Source organism: Pogonomyrmex barbatus, unplaced genomic scaffold (assembly GCF_055798465.1).
Source record: "Pogonomyrmex barbatus isolate J1 unplaced genomic scaffold, ASM5579846v1 scaffold3, whole genome shotgun sequence".
NCBI classification, from domain to species: Eukaryota; Metazoa; Arthropoda; class Insecta; order Hymenoptera; family Formicidae; genus Pogonomyrmex; species Pogonomyrmex barbatus.
The window spans coordinates 2323656-2342478 of record NW_028297127.1 but is presented as its reverse complement, the minus strand read 5'-3'; the positions used below and the strand labels follow the sequence as shown (position 1 = coordinate 2342478).

General features: G+C 31.6%; 2 protein-coding genes across 2 annotated transcripts; one reads left to right on the top strand and one right to left on the bottom strand.

Moving 5' to 3' along the window:
• Positions 1–3897: 3897 nt before the first annotated feature.
• On the bottom strand, positions 3898–6677 carry LOC105426380 (putative E3 ubiquitin-protein ligase UBR7). Its single transcript, XM_011637584.3, has 7 exons — positions 6110–6677; positions 5813–6001; positions 5583–5729; positions 5189–5300; positions 4914–5089; positions 4500–4659; positions 3898–4380 (listed from the first exon to the last, which is right to left on the bottom strand). Exons 1-7 carry the CDS (start codon positions 6248–6250, stop codon positions 4229–4231), a joined length of 1077 nt encoding a protein of 358 aa, XP_011635886.2. The 5' UTR covers positions 6251–6677; the 3' UTR covers positions 3898–4228.
• LOC105426382 (uncharacterized) lies at positions 6628–18542 on the top strand. Its single transcript, XM_089080380.1, has 8 exons — positions 6628–6791; positions 10813–11161; positions 11796–11903; positions 11999–12151; positions 15520–15572; positions 16080–16722; positions 17598–17705; positions 17808–18542. Exons 1-8 carry the CDS (start codon positions 6628–6630, stop codon positions 18048–18050), a joined length of 1821 nt encoding a protein of 606 aa, XP_088936506.1. The 3' UTR covers positions 18051–18542.
• The last annotated feature ends 281 nt before the right edge of the window (positions 18543–18823 follow it).

Here is an 18823-nt window from a genome sequence, read left to right as displayed (position 1 = left end):
ATTTCGAGATTTAATTGTTCTCGTCGTTTAATGGAGGGAAATCTCGTTGGCAAATTGGCGCTCGACGAAACACACATCGTTTGCAAAGAAATGATAATAAAATATCGATTGGATTTTCGTAGTCTCGTTTAAGTCTCGGCAGCTCGAGCTCGTTCTGCAAGAATACTTATTTCGAGCGAAATGCAGCTTTGAGGAGGAAACATATCTACCGAGTCGGCTATGAGTAGAGATATATTTTTATCGTCACATTCTCTAGCGAGTACGCGCGAAGGGGTTGAGGGAGATAACGATTAAGGAATATATAAGAACTGTCCACTGTTTATCGATCTAAAAAGGTTCGCATTTGCCGTAAGATTCCTATTGAATATTTGCCTTAATTTCGGAGACTAGGGATCGTCGTTAAATATAAATGACATAAATTCTATTTGCGGGAGAAGCGCTGTGGGCGGGGGAGGAGAGGCGCGACTTGATAATATTTTAAAATCATTCTTAAATTCGCCGTGATTATCGTGATTGTCGTTTTTCTGCGAGGAAAAATGCGAACGCAAGATTCGCGGCACGCAATTCTCGCCAGGATATCATTTGCTGCGATAGGATTTTAACGCGATTTTTTCAAGCGAGTACAACAAGGAAGTGGAGAAATAACGCATGTCGAATGTCACACGCGTTCGCGATGCGACGTGGCCAGGTAACAACAATAAAATACATGTCACAATTAGAAGAGAAATTCGGGAATCGTTCTATCGCGGGCGACCCTATGCAATTGAAACACGATGGTTCCTTGTTGTACGAGAAAGTCGGACGTAATTTTAAGAGATTCAACGCACAGACCTAGTCGTAAGCATTTTTATAATGGTGTTCTATGTATATTAATATTATTACTATTGCTCGTCATGACACACACACACACACACACACACACACACACACACACACACACACACACACACACACACACAGCACACACACACACACACACACACACACACACACACACACACAGCACACGCAGAGAACACAGAGCCCGATTTTGTGATCCGGCCGCGAATCGGTCGGCGGAAGTGTTCTTCGTACATGTGGAAATCATCATCCCTAGGACTGAATAGCAAACACGCGCCTAGCCTTGTATATACGAACGTTTGTAACGCGAATAAAACAGAAAAAAAACAAAAAAAAAAGAAGAGAAAGAAAACAAGAAAAACAGAAACGGATCGGCGATAAAGCCGAATACCGAGACGAGACTTGCCGATTTTTCATAAACGTAAAGCAAACCGTGCGTCGCGATGCGATAACATGTGAGGTGCATATCGTACGAGGATTTTTTGCAGAAACATCCGGCGGCCGCGATTGCAGCGTCTTCCAAAATTCAACGCATCTCACGAATGTGCGTCATGCTATGTATTATTCCCAAGCAAATGCTAAGTTACAGTTGTGATATAAATGTCAGTTGTAATTTCCCACTCAACAGTGTAACTGTGCATATAACACACACGTTATGTAACAGTTAGACTGAATGGGCAGTTACAACCAACATTTATATTACATGTAACTTCATGTTTGCTGGGTTTCATTTTAATCTCAAAGTAATATAATTATCACTATTAAATCGATAAATGGAATAAATATAATATTATTATTCTTGAAAAATACGATCGTTTAATCTCGGTTAAATTATTAATTGAGATTCCACAATATAACAAGATTATATATGATAATAACAAGATTATTAATGGAATTTTCGCGTTCGCGCCCGAAAGAGAGGATTCAGTCAGTCGTGCCAATTTTATTAAGTTTCAAGAGATGTTGCGATCAACGCTTACAAGGATTAGACGCTGCAATCACGAACCGCTCCGCGTCACGCACGAAGATTAACTATCTCTATAGTCTGCGGTGCGATACAGATGCGTCGCTTAAATCTTATGACGTAATAGTACGTATAATATCGAGAAAGTTCTACCGAATAAGACTTAGACTTTAATATGGTAGCGCGTAGGTAAAGGGAATGTTTTATTGCGAAGCGTTCGCGATGACGCGGCCATCATTGTTGAGGCTGGCCGTCAATGGGATGGAATGTAAACGGGATGCGCGATCTTTTGTTACTTTATTCTACATTACTGCCGCAGTAACGCATAATTCTACTGCGAAATTGCTGTTTATACTTTGAACGGTGTTACAATTTTATATGTGTATATATATATATATATATATATATATATATTATTATATATTATATAATATCATATAATTACACAAAGATTGGGAAATAATTTGTTAGTAATAAAGTAAAAAAGTTAATTTTTAACTTCAACTATTTTTTAAAACTCATTAAATTTAACTTTTTAGCTTTTATTCAAGTTAAAATTCTTTATTCCGTATCATAACTTTTTATATTCCTTTTTGTGATTATCGCTCAATAATCGCTTAAGTAATCTCGCTAAAGTAATCTAATTTTGAAAAATTACATCTATATAGTGTAATATAAATATTATAAATGATGCTTTCTAGAATTAACTTTTAATTTAATTTCAGTTATAATTTAAATTAAGTTAGTTTTTGTTCATGCAACTTTTAATATAAATGAGATGATTTTATAGATCGTTAACTTTAATTCAGTTAAACAAGGCTTAATTTGCCCAATCTTAATAATTATATATTATTATATAATTATTGTATATATATATATATATATATATATATATATATATATATATATATATATCGGTGATGCAGTGTATACGTCGTAATGTATTCGAGACATGGAGTTTTTTCCAACGTGAAAAATAATGTCGGACCCTTTCTATCACTGCCAGTTTCATCATGAAGCGAGATAACGCGAAAAACGTGAACGTCAAGGGTAATCGCGAGACATATCGGCCACGGTTGCGTTAATTGGACCTCAACAATATGTTCCGCCATTGTGAACATATCGGAGACATTCTGCGTATAACAGCTATTATATATACATATACATCTATATATAAATAACAGATATTTTATCGGGAACATTCTGACTTGCTTAAAAGTTACGTTGATCCCGTATATTTTGTAAGCAGAGATTGTCAATAACAGTTATATTAGCTTGAGAAGGTTTTTCAAAACCAGGCAAACGGACCTCAATGGGAAAGGTAGGCTTTCAAATATTAGGGTTCTCTCATACAAACCATTTTTCTCAGCAGGTATTATAATTTTGTAATATCGATCCTTCGTTAAATCGCTTCAAATCATTTTAACTTCTTTAATTCCCAAGATTTTTTTTTAGTGTTGTCTAAAAAATCATCAGGAAATCCAATAGATCCAGTTGATAAACAATATGATAATCATTCATCTTGTAATCACAATTCCAGTAGACTAAAAATGCATTATCCAAGACATATTCTTTTAATGATTCACGTAAGTATTGTATTTCGTTGTAATCAGACAGTATTTGATTTTCAGCAACTCAGAGTCGTATTCTTTTTCCATCTGATACTGTGGTCCGTTTTCCATTATTGATCCAGAAGTTTTCGCTTTTAGCCAGGTATAACTGGACGATTCACCGACTTCGTTGGATGCGAGGCAATGAAACATCCCTAAGTCATCCATTGTTAATTTCTTAATTATCAGCAAGCCGTCAATAGCAATTATATATAATAAATACTACTACGATACTTACATTGTGTAATCATTATTACATCTCAAATTTCTTTTCCTAATCTCAATTAACCTCTAGTGGCTTATGTGAAAAACAGCATCACAAAAGGTGCCAAAACTAACTTTAAATACATACCGATAAAAGTTGTGTATCTAAAAATGTATAAAAATTAAAAAAAAATTATGAAAATCTATATTAAAGAAGAGGAGAAATCGTGAACGGCAGGGAAATAGAGTAAACAGCGAAAGAAAGAGATCGATTCTACGTTGTTATATTTTTTAATAAAAAATTTATTCATAATTAGATCGAATAATTAGAGATTAAAAGTACATATATAAAGAAACTGCGAATTTTTTTAAATACTTTTTGTTGACGTATATTTATATTCGCAAACTATCTTCTCTCCTTACGACTCATGCATTTTTTATGTATAGAAATTTTTATATATTGAAAGGCTCTTTTCAATGCAATGATACGATCAAATATTAAACATAAAATCATAAGGAATTCACTATCGCGATAATTTGCCATAAAAACAAAATAAAATGTTTAGTTTTATTTGGATGATTGTTAGTTATTGGGATGAAATATAAGTTTTCAACGGCAATATGTTGGCACTGTCACTCTAGGACGTTTCTTAGATTCCATTTCTGAAAAGAACTCTTTTATATCTTCTTCCCGTACAACTTTCTTGTTTTCAGCAAACTTTTGAAGATATTGCATAAGTCGTTCTTTCATATTATTGTATTCTGTAAATAATTATAGTTTAACATTAACGAAAAACAATATTTAGTTTTTAGTTCCATCTAAAAAATGTATATACATTATCAAAAATATTTTGTAGAATAATTTCACTTATGAATTTTACCTTCAATCGCTGTCAACTTTTGTACATGCCCCATGCTGGCAAGAGCCTTCATGCCTTTTTCATATTGAGATTCCTGCTTATTCATTTTACCTGCTTCCTCATATGCTTGTACACTGTCTTTTGGATCGAGCAGAAACGCAATATCTTTTGCATTGTATAACTGTAAAACGACAAAAAGTATAATGAAAGATTTTATACATAAAGATGTACATAAGAATTTTTCAATGTTTTTTCAACGTTGGATAACTAATCTCATTGATAACTATATCATTGATAACTTTCATCTTTTTTTCAGAATTTATCCGAGAGACAAAGTTATCAACGAGAATAAAGTTACATATCGTTGGAACAACGTCGTTGAACCATCAGAATTTTAAATATATTTATAAAAAAAAAAGCATATGACATTCTCACCGATTTGCATTCCTCACAAGTACATAATGCAGATCTCCAACCCTCTACCCAAAAGCAGCTTCCTTTAGTATCTGCATAACTAAGTTTTGGCATTTGACAGCCTTTAGGTAACTCACTCACATTTATCTCTTCATTTTTCTCAGATACATCTGTTTTTCCATCCATTTTTTTTAAAACTGTTTAGTAAAAATAATATAATCTTACTATTAATGTTACACAGTAATGACAGTATTTGAGTTAAAACGAAGGTGATAAAATATAAGAACTTAACAAACCTGCATGTTTCGTTGCATATTTCCATAAAAAGTTGTGTTCCCTCATACAGCCCGCACAGATCATTTCATCATACGAGTTATCTACAAGTGTACTGTTGTCACATTCTAAATGCTAAGGAAAACACAATTATATTAGATATAAATACATTTAAATTTTATCTTCAATATAAATATATATAGAATTGGCAAAGCCAGACTAATTAAATCTTGCAAACTTCTGATAAAAGCTGTTTTGATTTATAGCTTTAGCAATTATCTCTATCTTTTATTTCATTAAAGTTAATCATTGCTTCTTAGCTGAGTTATATTTCAAGGAATCAAAAATCGCACAAATGTAAGTCAATTTAGATCTATTAAATCTATAATCAAGGATTTTTTTATCCTGTATATTTACCTTTAAGTGATACCAATCCTCACATATTATACATTGTAGCATGTCATCCTCATCTCCTTCCGGATCAGGGTATGGTCTAGCACAGGTACAATAAACACCATCAAAATTCTGATTGTATTTATTCTCGGTATTGGTAGCAGATTTCATCTGAAAAAATTCAATACTCATTCTTTAATCAATACCATGTGATTTTCTATAACAGTAAAAGAAAAAAACATATGAATAACTACCTTTTCCAAGTTACATTGCTTGCCATTAAACTTGGCATTACCACAGTCACACCTGAAGTGTCGCTTTGTGTACAATTCTACAAGTTCATGACCCTCATGACAATGAAAGCTGCATGCCAAGCAGACGGCTGCACGGATTTTATCCGAGCAGCATGTCTTGCAGGCGTACAGTGCCTGCCTTATATATCCCTGTAAAGAAACGAAGCAAAATCAGCTGAAGCCAACTGGCAACAGAGAAGACTCATGAAGAGGACCGTTAAGTTGCAGTTATCACATCGAGACGAACGAGATGCCTACCTTACTGTAAGTACAATTCTGATCGTCGGACGCGCCTAGAACGGCGTACGCGTCCTCCTCGAGCTGACTTTCCACCTGGAGAACGTCGAGCATCGTGACGGAGCTGTCGTCCTCCACGGATTCGGTCAACTTGTCGGACATGACTCTGGTCTCGCCGATTCCGAACGACGTGAGGACGCGAGATCGCTGCGAGGTCGCTGCGAGGTTGACGGGGGGAATCGGGGTCGAATTTTCCACGAGCGTTGACGCGAAAACCCGCCAAAAACGACGCAGGTTAGAGCGAAAACTGGAACGAGTTCGGACGTGCGATCAGCTACTCACGAACGGCATCGACGACGACGCGTTCGGCGCGACGCATCTTCCGGATCGCGACGCCAACGCGACGTCAGGGCCACTCTCTGTCCTCTGATCCGGGACACCTCGCGAAGCAACGAAAATGTTCCGGGCTCCTCAGTCGCGTCGCATCGGGATCACTCGGCGCGAACGATTTGGAATTTCGAGGGATTTACGTGCGCGGCATGCCGTGCCGTGGCGTCGCGGAGCCAACGGCGATTCAAACTCAGGCCGACCAAACGTCCTGTTGTTCTCCGTTCTACGCACGTACACTCGCGGACAAAAAGTTCGCGGCGTTTCTGTCCAACGGATTTCTCGCGCGCGCGCACGCGCGCTCCTTCGTGACGAGGTAGGAAAAGTCCGCTTTCAGAGAACAGACCCATATCCATACCATAGACCGTCCTGCACAGAGAGAATGAGATTTTTGATTTCCTCCTTTTTCTTCTGTGTTTTAATTTTTTTTTTTACGCATTTTACATAAACGCATTTTTTTACGCATATTCACATATTCGATTTGAATTCAGCACTCATAAAACTACTTTTTGGAAGAAAAAATATTAAATTTGTATTAAATTCTGGAATTGGCAGTCGCTTAACGATCATCAATAAATGACTGTTTAAGATAAATATTAAAATAATAAATCTTCAAAATGATAAATTGCAAATTACTTGATTTTTTTTATTTAATTTTCATATAAATTTGATTAAAATATTTTTTAGTTGAAAATGAATTATATTAAGTAAAAAAAGGAAAATATGTACTTTATTGAATAACAACAATTGGTTATATTTCGTTATATTCGTTAAAAGTAAACGCTAATATATTTAAGTTGTATTTATTAAAAATATGCATTTCTTCTTTAAAAAAAGGGAAACTTGTACACATCAATTATTTTAATTTATAAGTTCACCAAGTATTTAATAATGTTTTTTTAAACACTTTAAATAAAGATTATTATCCTTTTTTTATTTTTTAAAAATAACATTATATACAAGATGCACTGTAATACACAATACACATCGCGAATTTCTTATTTGTTTATTGACTGGTAAGCCAATTTAGATTCGAAATATCCCAATGAAATTCTTGTCAGACAGAAGTTGCTTTTTGAAAACGGAAATGTCAGTTCGATGTCAGTTGCATTCCACAAAATGTATAGAAAAAAGAAATACTTTAATATTGTAGCGCCTCCTGAAATGTCCGATTGAACAGAACTAAAATGGTATAATCGGTATAAATTGGTATAAATCGATACAAAAGCCAAATAATCCTACGATAACAATTAAAGTGGAAATGACATTTTTGTAATAATAAAAAAAAATGCGAAAAATTTAATAGATATGAAATTAGAAAAATAGTTTATTACGCCCGTTACTATATTTATTACTATTATTTTATATGCAACTCATTACAATTTATTACTATATAATATAAAATTTGAAGAGTATTTGGAGAAAATAATCGGTGATATTAATATTTTAAAATTGTAATAATAAAACTGAATCTAAGTAATTCCCTTTTGTAATAAAACTCTCATAGAAACATTATTGCATTAATTTTTCACTGCACTTATTATATTATTACGAAAAAGTGAAATTATATTACGTAATATAATGTAACACTGTGTCGAGCACAAAATTAGAAAAAAATTTATTAAAAACTTCAACAGAATCACAGCAGAATTGAGTGATGTTAGATATTAATGATGTTAGAGACTATTAAAGATTATTCCGCTTCTTTACTATTAAATTCACCAGAACAACTTGATGGCGATAGGAGACTCGCGTGAGGGGTTGTATAAAAAACAGCCCTTCAAGTTTTACATTGGCCCGACAATATTCAGACAGGAACGTTTGACAGATTCGTCGGATATTTTTCGATCGGACCAGACGACAGTCCCAGCGACAAAAAATAAAAGTGCGGGTGACTGAACAGGAAATCGAATCCGTGTCTCTTTGTCGTCTCGACGACTGCTTGTATCCACCATCGAACTATACCACATCACCTCAAACATTAAAGTCCGTATTCCGAATTCTCTTTTAATGAAATATTAAAAATGTCTCTAAAATTCCCCTGTAAGTCTTCTATGGCTGTAAGCTTTCCGCGAGGAATAAAAGAGAATAAGAACCTAAAACACCGCTTAAAGCACAGATCTTACGTTCACAATGTTATTCCGCATTTGACAACAATCGTAATAATGTAGTCTCTTTCATCTTATACACGAAAAGGGAATCGGGAAATACGTCCGTCTTTAATCAAGTATAAGTTCCTTGAACGAAAAAGAATTTCGGTAATTCCGGACTCACGACGCAACTCACAGATACATATGCTATGCCCTGTCATTCTCTTTGAAATGTAATTTTTCTTATATACCCAGAGTCCGTCTATAATCTCAGCACGCTCGAATGGCAGGCCGTTTTGACCGAAACTTTGGCGAATGAATCCGCATTAAACTGGAATTAGTTATTAACATTTCAGAGTCTCCATAGACGAAACGTATTACTTGAAAGGTAACGGATAGAAGAAATTATGCTGCTATTATGCCTGCTACATCTTCAAAGCGGCACCAATTACAAATTATGCAAGCTTTTTACAAAGTTTTCAATTTTCGAGATAGAAATTAAATCCGCTTTTTCCGTCACTGCTTATATTCTCGTTGCATTGAAAGCAACGGAAAAGTAGACAGCTTTACGTAGCGATATCCAACGAGAGATATTTGAGCATGAAGTTTGACAGAAAAATTTTCTTTTGGATTTTTGGATAAACAATAAGTATAGTTAATAATTCGAATAGAATTTGCAAAAGTTATGACAACCAAATTCTGATATAATGTAAGCATTTTCTCAAGATTCTTATATAAAGTATTATATTTAAAAGTTCATTAAAGATTATTTCTATATTTAATTTTTAATTTAATTAGTTTTATTTTTCTAAAGATTATTGAAATATATTATTCCATAATTCATACATAAAGGACAGTAATAATAACAACAACATTATCATATTATTCTGCAAACTTTAATTATGAGATTGGCACATTTATTCATTCCAACTGTTTTAATCAATCAGTTTGATTTAAATATTAATATTATCGATTCATTGGCAATATAATTTTGTAATAAAAATCAGTAAAAATATTTGTTTATTATTATGTTTGTCATTATTAAGGTAAAAAGTTCAGGATAAGGAAGTTAAAATTCCGCTCGAGTTTTAGATCAGCGAAGAAACTGTTTGAAACTTTTTGATATTTTATAAGATTGAAATTTTACAGTTGAAGAACTTTTTCATTCGTCTCGCAGAGTTGATCCATGCGGGAATCAGTATGACTGATAAACAGTTTCTAGCATATAATAGGTACCAGCGCTTTCTTCAGGTGCTGCTCACAGGTTGCGGCTGTTGGCACGCTCCCACGAAATCTGGCAAATCGACATATTACTGGTCTGTTTGCATACTTCCGATGTTATTTGCATATGCGATGCTGAACATACGTATCAGTTATATGTATAGACATCATTTGGCAATTATGATGAAAAATATAGGTGTATCAATAACTACAATGGGTACTATTCTCAAGGTACAAATTTGAAATTGTGCACGTAGACTAGAAAAATGATTTATAGATACATATAGAGATATAACAATATATTAATATGTTCACTTAATGATCTACGACAAGCTAAAAAGATTACAAAATTTGACTTTTATGAGATAATTTTTAAAAATTACTTTGTTATATTGTTGTATCACTTCTTCTTTCTTTATGAATTGATATACATCTTATGAATATAAAGAAGCTGGTTTTGTAGTCGAACTAAAGATTATTTAAACATAACATATATCAATCGCTCTTTGAAAAATAAGTTAATATACCATCGGTTGGTCCTTTAGAGAATATTATTTGTTTGCAATATCTTATATCTTCTACAAAAGGAAAAGGAAGAATTTGAACAATTTTCTTCTCCCAAACAAAAAAAAAAAAAAAAAGAAATAAATAATTTGGACTACGAATATTACGAAATTAATACACACAGGACTAAGACTCAGAATCATACTGTAACTTATTCTGATTTACACAAAGACAGAAGTATGCATGTCTAATTCTCTGCAAGGTCTCAAGCTTCTTAATCAATCGCCGTTCTCTCATCGATTATCACCATACGCTGACCGATCTCTTCGAACAAGAGCTTAAGCAGAACGAGAAAATACGGATGGTGATGTTCTCGCCCCTGCACGGGATATCTACCTTCGCGTACATATATTTCGGCATTATAATTACCTTGCTTTTGACGTACCTCATGCCAACGTTGACCGTCATTACCCACGGTATCCTCCGTTTTCAATTAATCACGAATTATACTTTGCCGTACAGCAGAGGATACGGATATCTCTGGACTGTTCCCACCGGTCACCTGCGCCATTTTCACCTATTCTTCGAAATCGCCATGATAACGATCAACTGCATCACCTGCATCGGCGTCGACAGCGTCTTCAGCTTCTACACCTACCTGCTGTCCTCGATGATGCGCGCCATGACCTTCAGACTCACGAATCCGTTATCCAACGACAAGTTCTACGACGTGCTGAGTACGTGCGTGGTGAAGCACCAAAAGCTAATGCGATACTGCAACGCGCTGACGCACATTTATGGACCGATCATCTTCTGGCACACCGTCACCAACGCCATACTTCTGTGCGCGCTGATATTCGAGACGGTGCAGGTATGCGAAAATTAACTTGCAATTCGACATGACACCAGACTCCCTGAAATAAAAAAAAAATCTCATATCGAATAGCCGGTTTATCCAAAAATACTAAATACACATTTAATAATGTTTCAAATTACATTAAAAATGGATATGTTTATATAAATATAAATGTTTATTACGAATTTACTCTTAAATTCTGGCGAAATAAAAATTGGAATCATAAGGGAAACATAAGAGGAGAAGTGTGAATAAATTTTTGCGGAAAGCTTCTAAAAACATCCATTTCAAACGTTCCAAAGTTTCCAATTGTTCTAATTTATGATACAATTACGCTCCTGATTTTTATTTCCGCCATGAAATCTTGACGAAGATATGACTACTTAAAACGGAATAATTAGATAAGAGGGAGCTTATTCAATCTTCTTGCACGCTATCAATTACATGGTGGTAAAATACGTGTAAACTTTCTTGTGAAGGTTTTTCTTGTGAAATCTAAGATAAGTTAAAAGTATTTTCTAATATCTTTCATTTTGTTTGGTAAATATGGTGACTGCGCACCGCACATAAAAGATTTGAACTACATTTACGTGATATCGCACATATATTCGATGACATAATATTATTAATTGTCAAATATTTGTTATAGCTTTCAGAAATTAGTATCGGCAAGGTATTTAATTTTGTGACATACTCTATGCTAAAATTACTCCAAATGTTTATATACACCTGGTATGGTACTGTCATAACAAGTGCTGTGAGTTTTAAGCATATAATATCTAATAAAACAATTTTATATATATATAAACTCAAAAGTAATTATTATTATTTCTCTTACGTATATACGCTTAGGACGAAGATCTTCGCAACGGGATATACTTTAGTGAGTGGCCTAATTCTAGTCTCAACTGTCATGTGAGAACAAATGTTCTTTTGATAATGATGCAAAAGCCGATGGCTATTAAAGCATTTTTTTCTACTGTCGACATTGTCATGTTTACAAATGTAAGTATTTAAATTGACTGAGAAAAATAAGCTTATGACATTCAAATCCTTCTAGCTCCTATTGTGCCAGTCTTAAAGCTATATTTTTATAAAAATAAAAAAATTTTAAATTTGAAAAAATAACAAAATAAAACAAAAATAATAAAATAAAAATCTATAATACATTTAAATTAAACTCAAACAAGAAAATTAATACTGCTTTAAACAAAATCTTTAAATTTAGAAATCAGCACGAAAGTAAAAAAGTGAAGAATAGTAAAATAATATTTCAGAAAGTTTATATATTAATTAAATCAATCAGGAATTTATTTTCATAAAGTTTTATCGAATTTCTGACAAAATCATCTTATGTGCAAAGTTTGATTAAGTCTTCTATATTAATGAATAATATTTATGTCTCTACATTATTTGTATTTTGATTCTAATCTAATGTAATTCATCTAATTTTGATTATTTTGTTTTATTTACCAGTTTATGAATACTACAATATCCTATTTCTTTTTATTGGAATCTATCGGCGATAAAGGTGGCTGAAAAAAATCACACATTAATTAATTTTCTATTGGTAAACATGTTGTTATTATAATATTAAAGAAATACATTTTAATAAGTGCAAAATATTAGTAATCTTTTATTATATTAAAAATATTGTTAAGTATGCACTCGCATAGAATAACTTTTGTTTTTCGTCTAGAGTTATAAATAAAAATTATTAGCAAGACAGTTCTTTGCATGTATTATGTATTATGTAAAAATTTGCAACTTTTTTTCTTTGAAACTTATTAAAAAATTTCTCATTAATTAAATATCAATTATAAGTTTAAGTATTTATATATATATATATATATATATATATATATATATATATAAAATATATAGTTGTTTATGAAAAAAATATATATTGCAAATTGCATAACCTTTTTAAAGCAACTATGTATCGTCCTTATACAAATTGTCTTACTTTTTATTTATGTATCTTGATATTTGTATCTTAATATTTTTTATGCATAAAAGTATATATATTTAATTAATAATATTTAATTAATTGTTTCTTTTTTACTATTGTATTAGACTACGATTATGTTTCATTTAAGATTGAAATATGATAAAAGATATTTTATTCATCACTACGATTGTATTATTATTATTGAAATTAATTGCTATACATGCAATTATTAAAATAAAATAAAGTTTTTAGTATCGACAAGAAATTATTAACAGTAAATAAACCCGAATAAACTTGAAGAATTATCAAAGACTTGTTCATTCATAAAAATAGAGTATCATATATAATTACATAGTGAAATTTTTCTCAGTGAAATTATTGTTACAATATTAGAATTTTATAAGAATTTAAACTTATTTAATTTATGAAAATACGTTGTGTTAATTCATTAAAATTTAAAAAGGAACATTTGAAAAATTAATTCGAACATTCACGAATTACATAAAACTATAGATACACAAAAATATGAAAATGTAAGATATACAAAAATATAAAAATGTAGATATACAAATTTTAAACTATTAAAAGAAAATGGATTAAGTGTGGATGTATGAACGGGAAATCGAATATGTAATTTCCGGCTTGATGATTACCCACTGTCATTGAACCATTTACTAAACTCAATTTATAAACACTAATGCCCGATTCCACCAACGTAGATTAACTTTAACTCTCGGTTCAACTTACTCTTTATTTTTTTCTAGTTCTAAGAATTAGAAAAAGATGAAAAGCAAGTTGAACCGAGATTAAAGTAAATCTATGTTAGTGGAATCGGGCATAAATCTCTTTCATTTTATGCACGTTTTCCTAACTGCGTTATCCTGACAGTATAACCGATGATGTATACAGTTAGCTTTATCTTGAAAATATCATGCGCTGAGGATTGAATGTAAAATCGAATACGCAACTCTCTTTGACTTGACAATTGCTTACCACACTGAACTATCAAAATATCCCAAGCTTTGAACTTCTTCCCTTGCTTGCACGTATTCGACTGCGCTGCCTTGACGTTATCATCAATAATATCTGCAGCTTACTTTATTTTTCATCAAAAGGAATCGTGAATATATCTAGATTCATGTATGATTCCTTTTTCCCATTTTGAAACAGATATATCGTAGATAAGAAAAGACATTGTTAATCCTGATGTAACTCGCAATGCAATGCACAAATACTTTGTGCATCTCGCCATTCTCTTTGAAACGTAATTTTTCTTATATACCCATAATCCATCTACAATTTCAATATACTCGAACGGCAGTCCGTTCCGATCGAAACTTCGGCACATGGTATGTTACACTCGAATTGGTCATTAATATTTCAGGAAAACATGTTACATGAACAATAGCGGATAAAGCAAATTTCCATGCTACTAATACAAATCGCTATCATTTTATAATATTAAATTAATTTTCGAGATAGAAAACAGACCTCCTTTTTCTACCATTATTTCTAACCTTGGCGTACTAAAAGCATTAGAAATGTGGACACCTATATATAGAAATATATCCACGAAGTTCAGTTAGATTTCTAACTACAAAGTTCTTTGATAGCAAAGCAGTTCCTTTTGGACATTTGATTAAATAACAAAATTTATAGAACTTGAAAAATCAGTGATAAGAAAATTTCGTTTAAATGTAAGCATTTTCTCAATATCCTTATTTAAAGTATGGTGTTCTTTGAAAGTACATTAAACATTATTTCCGTATTATTCAATTTCTTTAAAGATTATTAAAACATTATTCCGTATATACATAATGTAAAAGTAAGTACAGCTACTATATTTTAATATTATTTTGGAAATTTTAATTATAAGGTTGGAATTTATTAGTCCAAAATTGTTTTAATTACAGTTTAAAATGTTAATAATACTGATTCAACAATTTGATGATAAATACTATAATACTAATACTAATAATACTAAATACTAAAAATGTTTGTTTATATTTTTTATTTACTATTAAAATAGAAAAAGATCAGATTTTAGAAAGTCTGAAAAAAATTAAAACTTTGTCCGAGTTATAGATAAAAATAAAAAAATAATAATAAATCAAATAAAAATAAAAAAAATAAGTCAAATAGAAATATTTATACATCTCCATATTTTAAAAGATTTATATTTCCCAGTTCGGAAACTTTTTATTCGACATTTAAAGTCGATCAATGCTGAAAACAACATGACCGATAAACAAATAAAAGCTTATCATACATATCAGCGCTTTCTTCGAGTGCTACTCTTAATTTGTGGCTGTTGGCACGCTCCCTCGAAATCAGGCAAATCGACATATTACTGGTCTGTTTGCATACTTCCGATGTTATTTGCATTTGGGGTGCTGACCTTACGCGTCAGTTATATGTTTAGACATCATTTGGCAATTATGATGAAAAACATAGGAATATTCATAACTCTAGCAGGTACTATACTGAAGGTATACACTTGGACCTAAATGCGTAGACTAGAAAAATAATTTATATCTATAAGATGAGATGTATTCATATTAATATATTCGGAATATTAATACTATTCGGAGTGTTAATAATTACATTTAGTTGATGATCTTCGAGTTAAAAGAAATTACAAAATTTGACTTTGCAGCTAATTTTAAAAGCTAATTCTGCGTTATATAAATTACAACGTTTTATTCTAATCAAATATAGATTATTTAGAAATAATATATTAAACATTTTTTTTTAAATAAGTTGATCGTTTGATAGTTCACTGCGAATAGTTCAGCGCAGTTGGCCTTTTAAAGAATGTTACCTATTTATGAATACACTCTATCTTTTTCCAAAGAAAAGATTTAAATAATTTTTTTCCAAAAAAGGATAAAATAATAATTTATGCAATAACTATACAATTACAAATTTAACATCACAGAACTAAACATAAAAATATAGTGTAAATTACTCATTTTGCGTAAGAGAACAAAAGTATATATTCTTTATTTTCTCCAAGATCACAATCTTTTTAATCAATCGTCGTTATCTGATTGATTATCATGGTACAATGAGTGATCTCTTCGAAGAAGAGCTTAAGAGGGATGAAAAAGTCCGAAGAGTGATGCTCGCGCCTCTGCGCAGGATATCCACCCTCGCGTACACACATACCAGCCTTTCGATTACTTTAATAATGACGTATCTCATGGCATCGTTCGTCGTTATCGTCCGCGGCATATTCCACTTACATTTACCTACGGACTACACTCTACCATACAGCAGAGGATACGGATATTTTTGGACTGTCCCCAACAATTTCCTACGGCATTTTCATCTGCTTTTCGAATGGTGGGCGTTAATAACGCAAGCCATCACCAACGCCAGCGTGGACAGTGCTTTCGGTTTCTATGTCTACCTGCTGGCCTCGACGATGCGTGCCATGACCTTCAGACTTACGAATCCACTACCCAACGACAAGTACTCCGACGTGCTGAAGATGTGCGTGACGAAGCACCTGAAGCTAATACAATGCCGCGACATGCTGAAGCGAATTTACAGCGTGATAATCCTCTGGCACATCGTCACTAATGCCATACTTCTTTGTGCGGTGATATACGAGGCGTTGCAAGTACGTAGATGCAAAAGTTAACTTCCAATTATGTTTAAAATAGACTTCTTTTGGGCCAAATCTCAATGCCGAATATTGAAACAGCCAATTGGTCTAACAACATATTTTAGATTTCAAGTAATTAAAAAAAAAAAAAGAATAATAAAAGCGCAGTCAAAACTTGCTGCGTTTCTTGATACTGGCTTCGATGGAGAACAGAATTTGCAAACGACTGCTCTATATTAATACAATATTCTCAATAAAGATTAAATGAATTATTATTTTCAAGTAATTCTTTGCAGCAAAGTTTGATCTGCCAATTTAAATAACAAAATTCTGATATATTCTTATTTAGCAATTTCAACAATTTTAAGAGAGTAATCATTTTTATAACAATTACTTTTTCAAATTTTTATCCATCATATTGAATTCGCCATTTTGAATTTTGAAATTCAAACATCATATTTGAATTCAGTGATCCTAAAAATCTTAGTGTCAATCATTTTTATAAAAATCCAATTTTTCAAAATTTTGATCTGCCATTTTGTATTTTGAAATTCTGATATTATATTGCGACCTGGAAAAACATAAGATACTAAATTTCATACAAAAAATTTTAGAAGGAAGAATTTATTGTGTATTTGTTCTTATATACCGGATGTAAACCGGAAATTATCAGATGTAAATTTGTACATATGAAGATTTTAAGATTTTTTTATATAAAGTTTAATTACTTGAAATATATATGTATTCTCCAATATCTTTCATTACATTTGGAAAAAATACTGATCCCAGCGTTGTGTGCATAAATTTTCAACTACTTTGTTAATGTGATATTATATTGTATAAATATTCGCTAATATATTTTTAATCAAATTTGCAAACATTTGCTGTAGCTTTCAAACATCACCATCCGTATGGTATTTAATATTATATCATACTCTGTGGTAAAGTTGCTCCAAACATTTATATACGCCTGGTATGGTACTGTCATCACAAATGCCGTGAGTTTTAATTTATCGTTACGATTTAATATTTCAAAAAGTGATATATATGTTTTCATAACACATACACTCAAAAATAATTATTTCACGTCATATATTTAGGATGAAGATTTCCGAAATGGAATATACTTTAGTGAGTGGCACAATTCTAATCTCGACCGTCATGTGAGAACAAGCATTCTTCTGATGATGATGCAAAAGCCAATGGCTATTAAAGTGTTTTCCATATCTATCGATGTTGTCATCTTTACTAATGTAAGTGTCTATGTTACAATAGCTTTCATACCAAGAACGCAAGCTCACGACTTTCAAATCTCTCCAACTCCTCTTGTGCTATTGCTTTAAAGCTACTTTTTTTTCATCCCTATAAAAACAGAAGAATTAACATTAAAGAGTAACAAAATAGTTATGTAAAATTCATAAATTGGACTCGTGCAAGAAAGTTAATATTTTTTAAACGTAAATTTAGAATTATAAAATTGAATATAAAGAAAAAAGTAGAGAATATTAGAATAATGATTCAGGAAATTTTTAATGAGTTCGATCAGGAATTTCATAAAGTATCGCCGAATTTCTGCCGATTTCTTATTTGCAAAAATTGACTAATATTTTATAATAATGAATGATATTTAATTAAATTTAAATTCTTTGTACATTAATGTAATAATAATTATTTTATTTTAATTGCCAGCTTGTGAATACTACAATGTCCTACCTATTTTTATTGGAATCTATCAGCGATAAAAATGAATGAAGATATTATACAATCCGTTTTCTTCGTAAACTTGTAATATTATTGTTAAACTTGTAATATTAAGGAAATATACAGTTAAGGAAATACAATCAAAACATAAGTAATATTTTTTATTATATTAAAAATATTATTATACATTTATTTCCACAGAATAACTTTGGTTTCCTAGAGTTAGGAATAAAAATTTATTAGAATAAAAATACGTTTATGCGACATATGTTTATGCAACATGTAAAAAGTTTGCAATTTTTTTCTTTAAAACTTATTAAAAAAAATTCTGATTAAATATTTAAATACCGTTTGTAAATTTAAATATGTTACATGCATACAGCATTAACTAATTACGTATGTACGTTCTAATTAA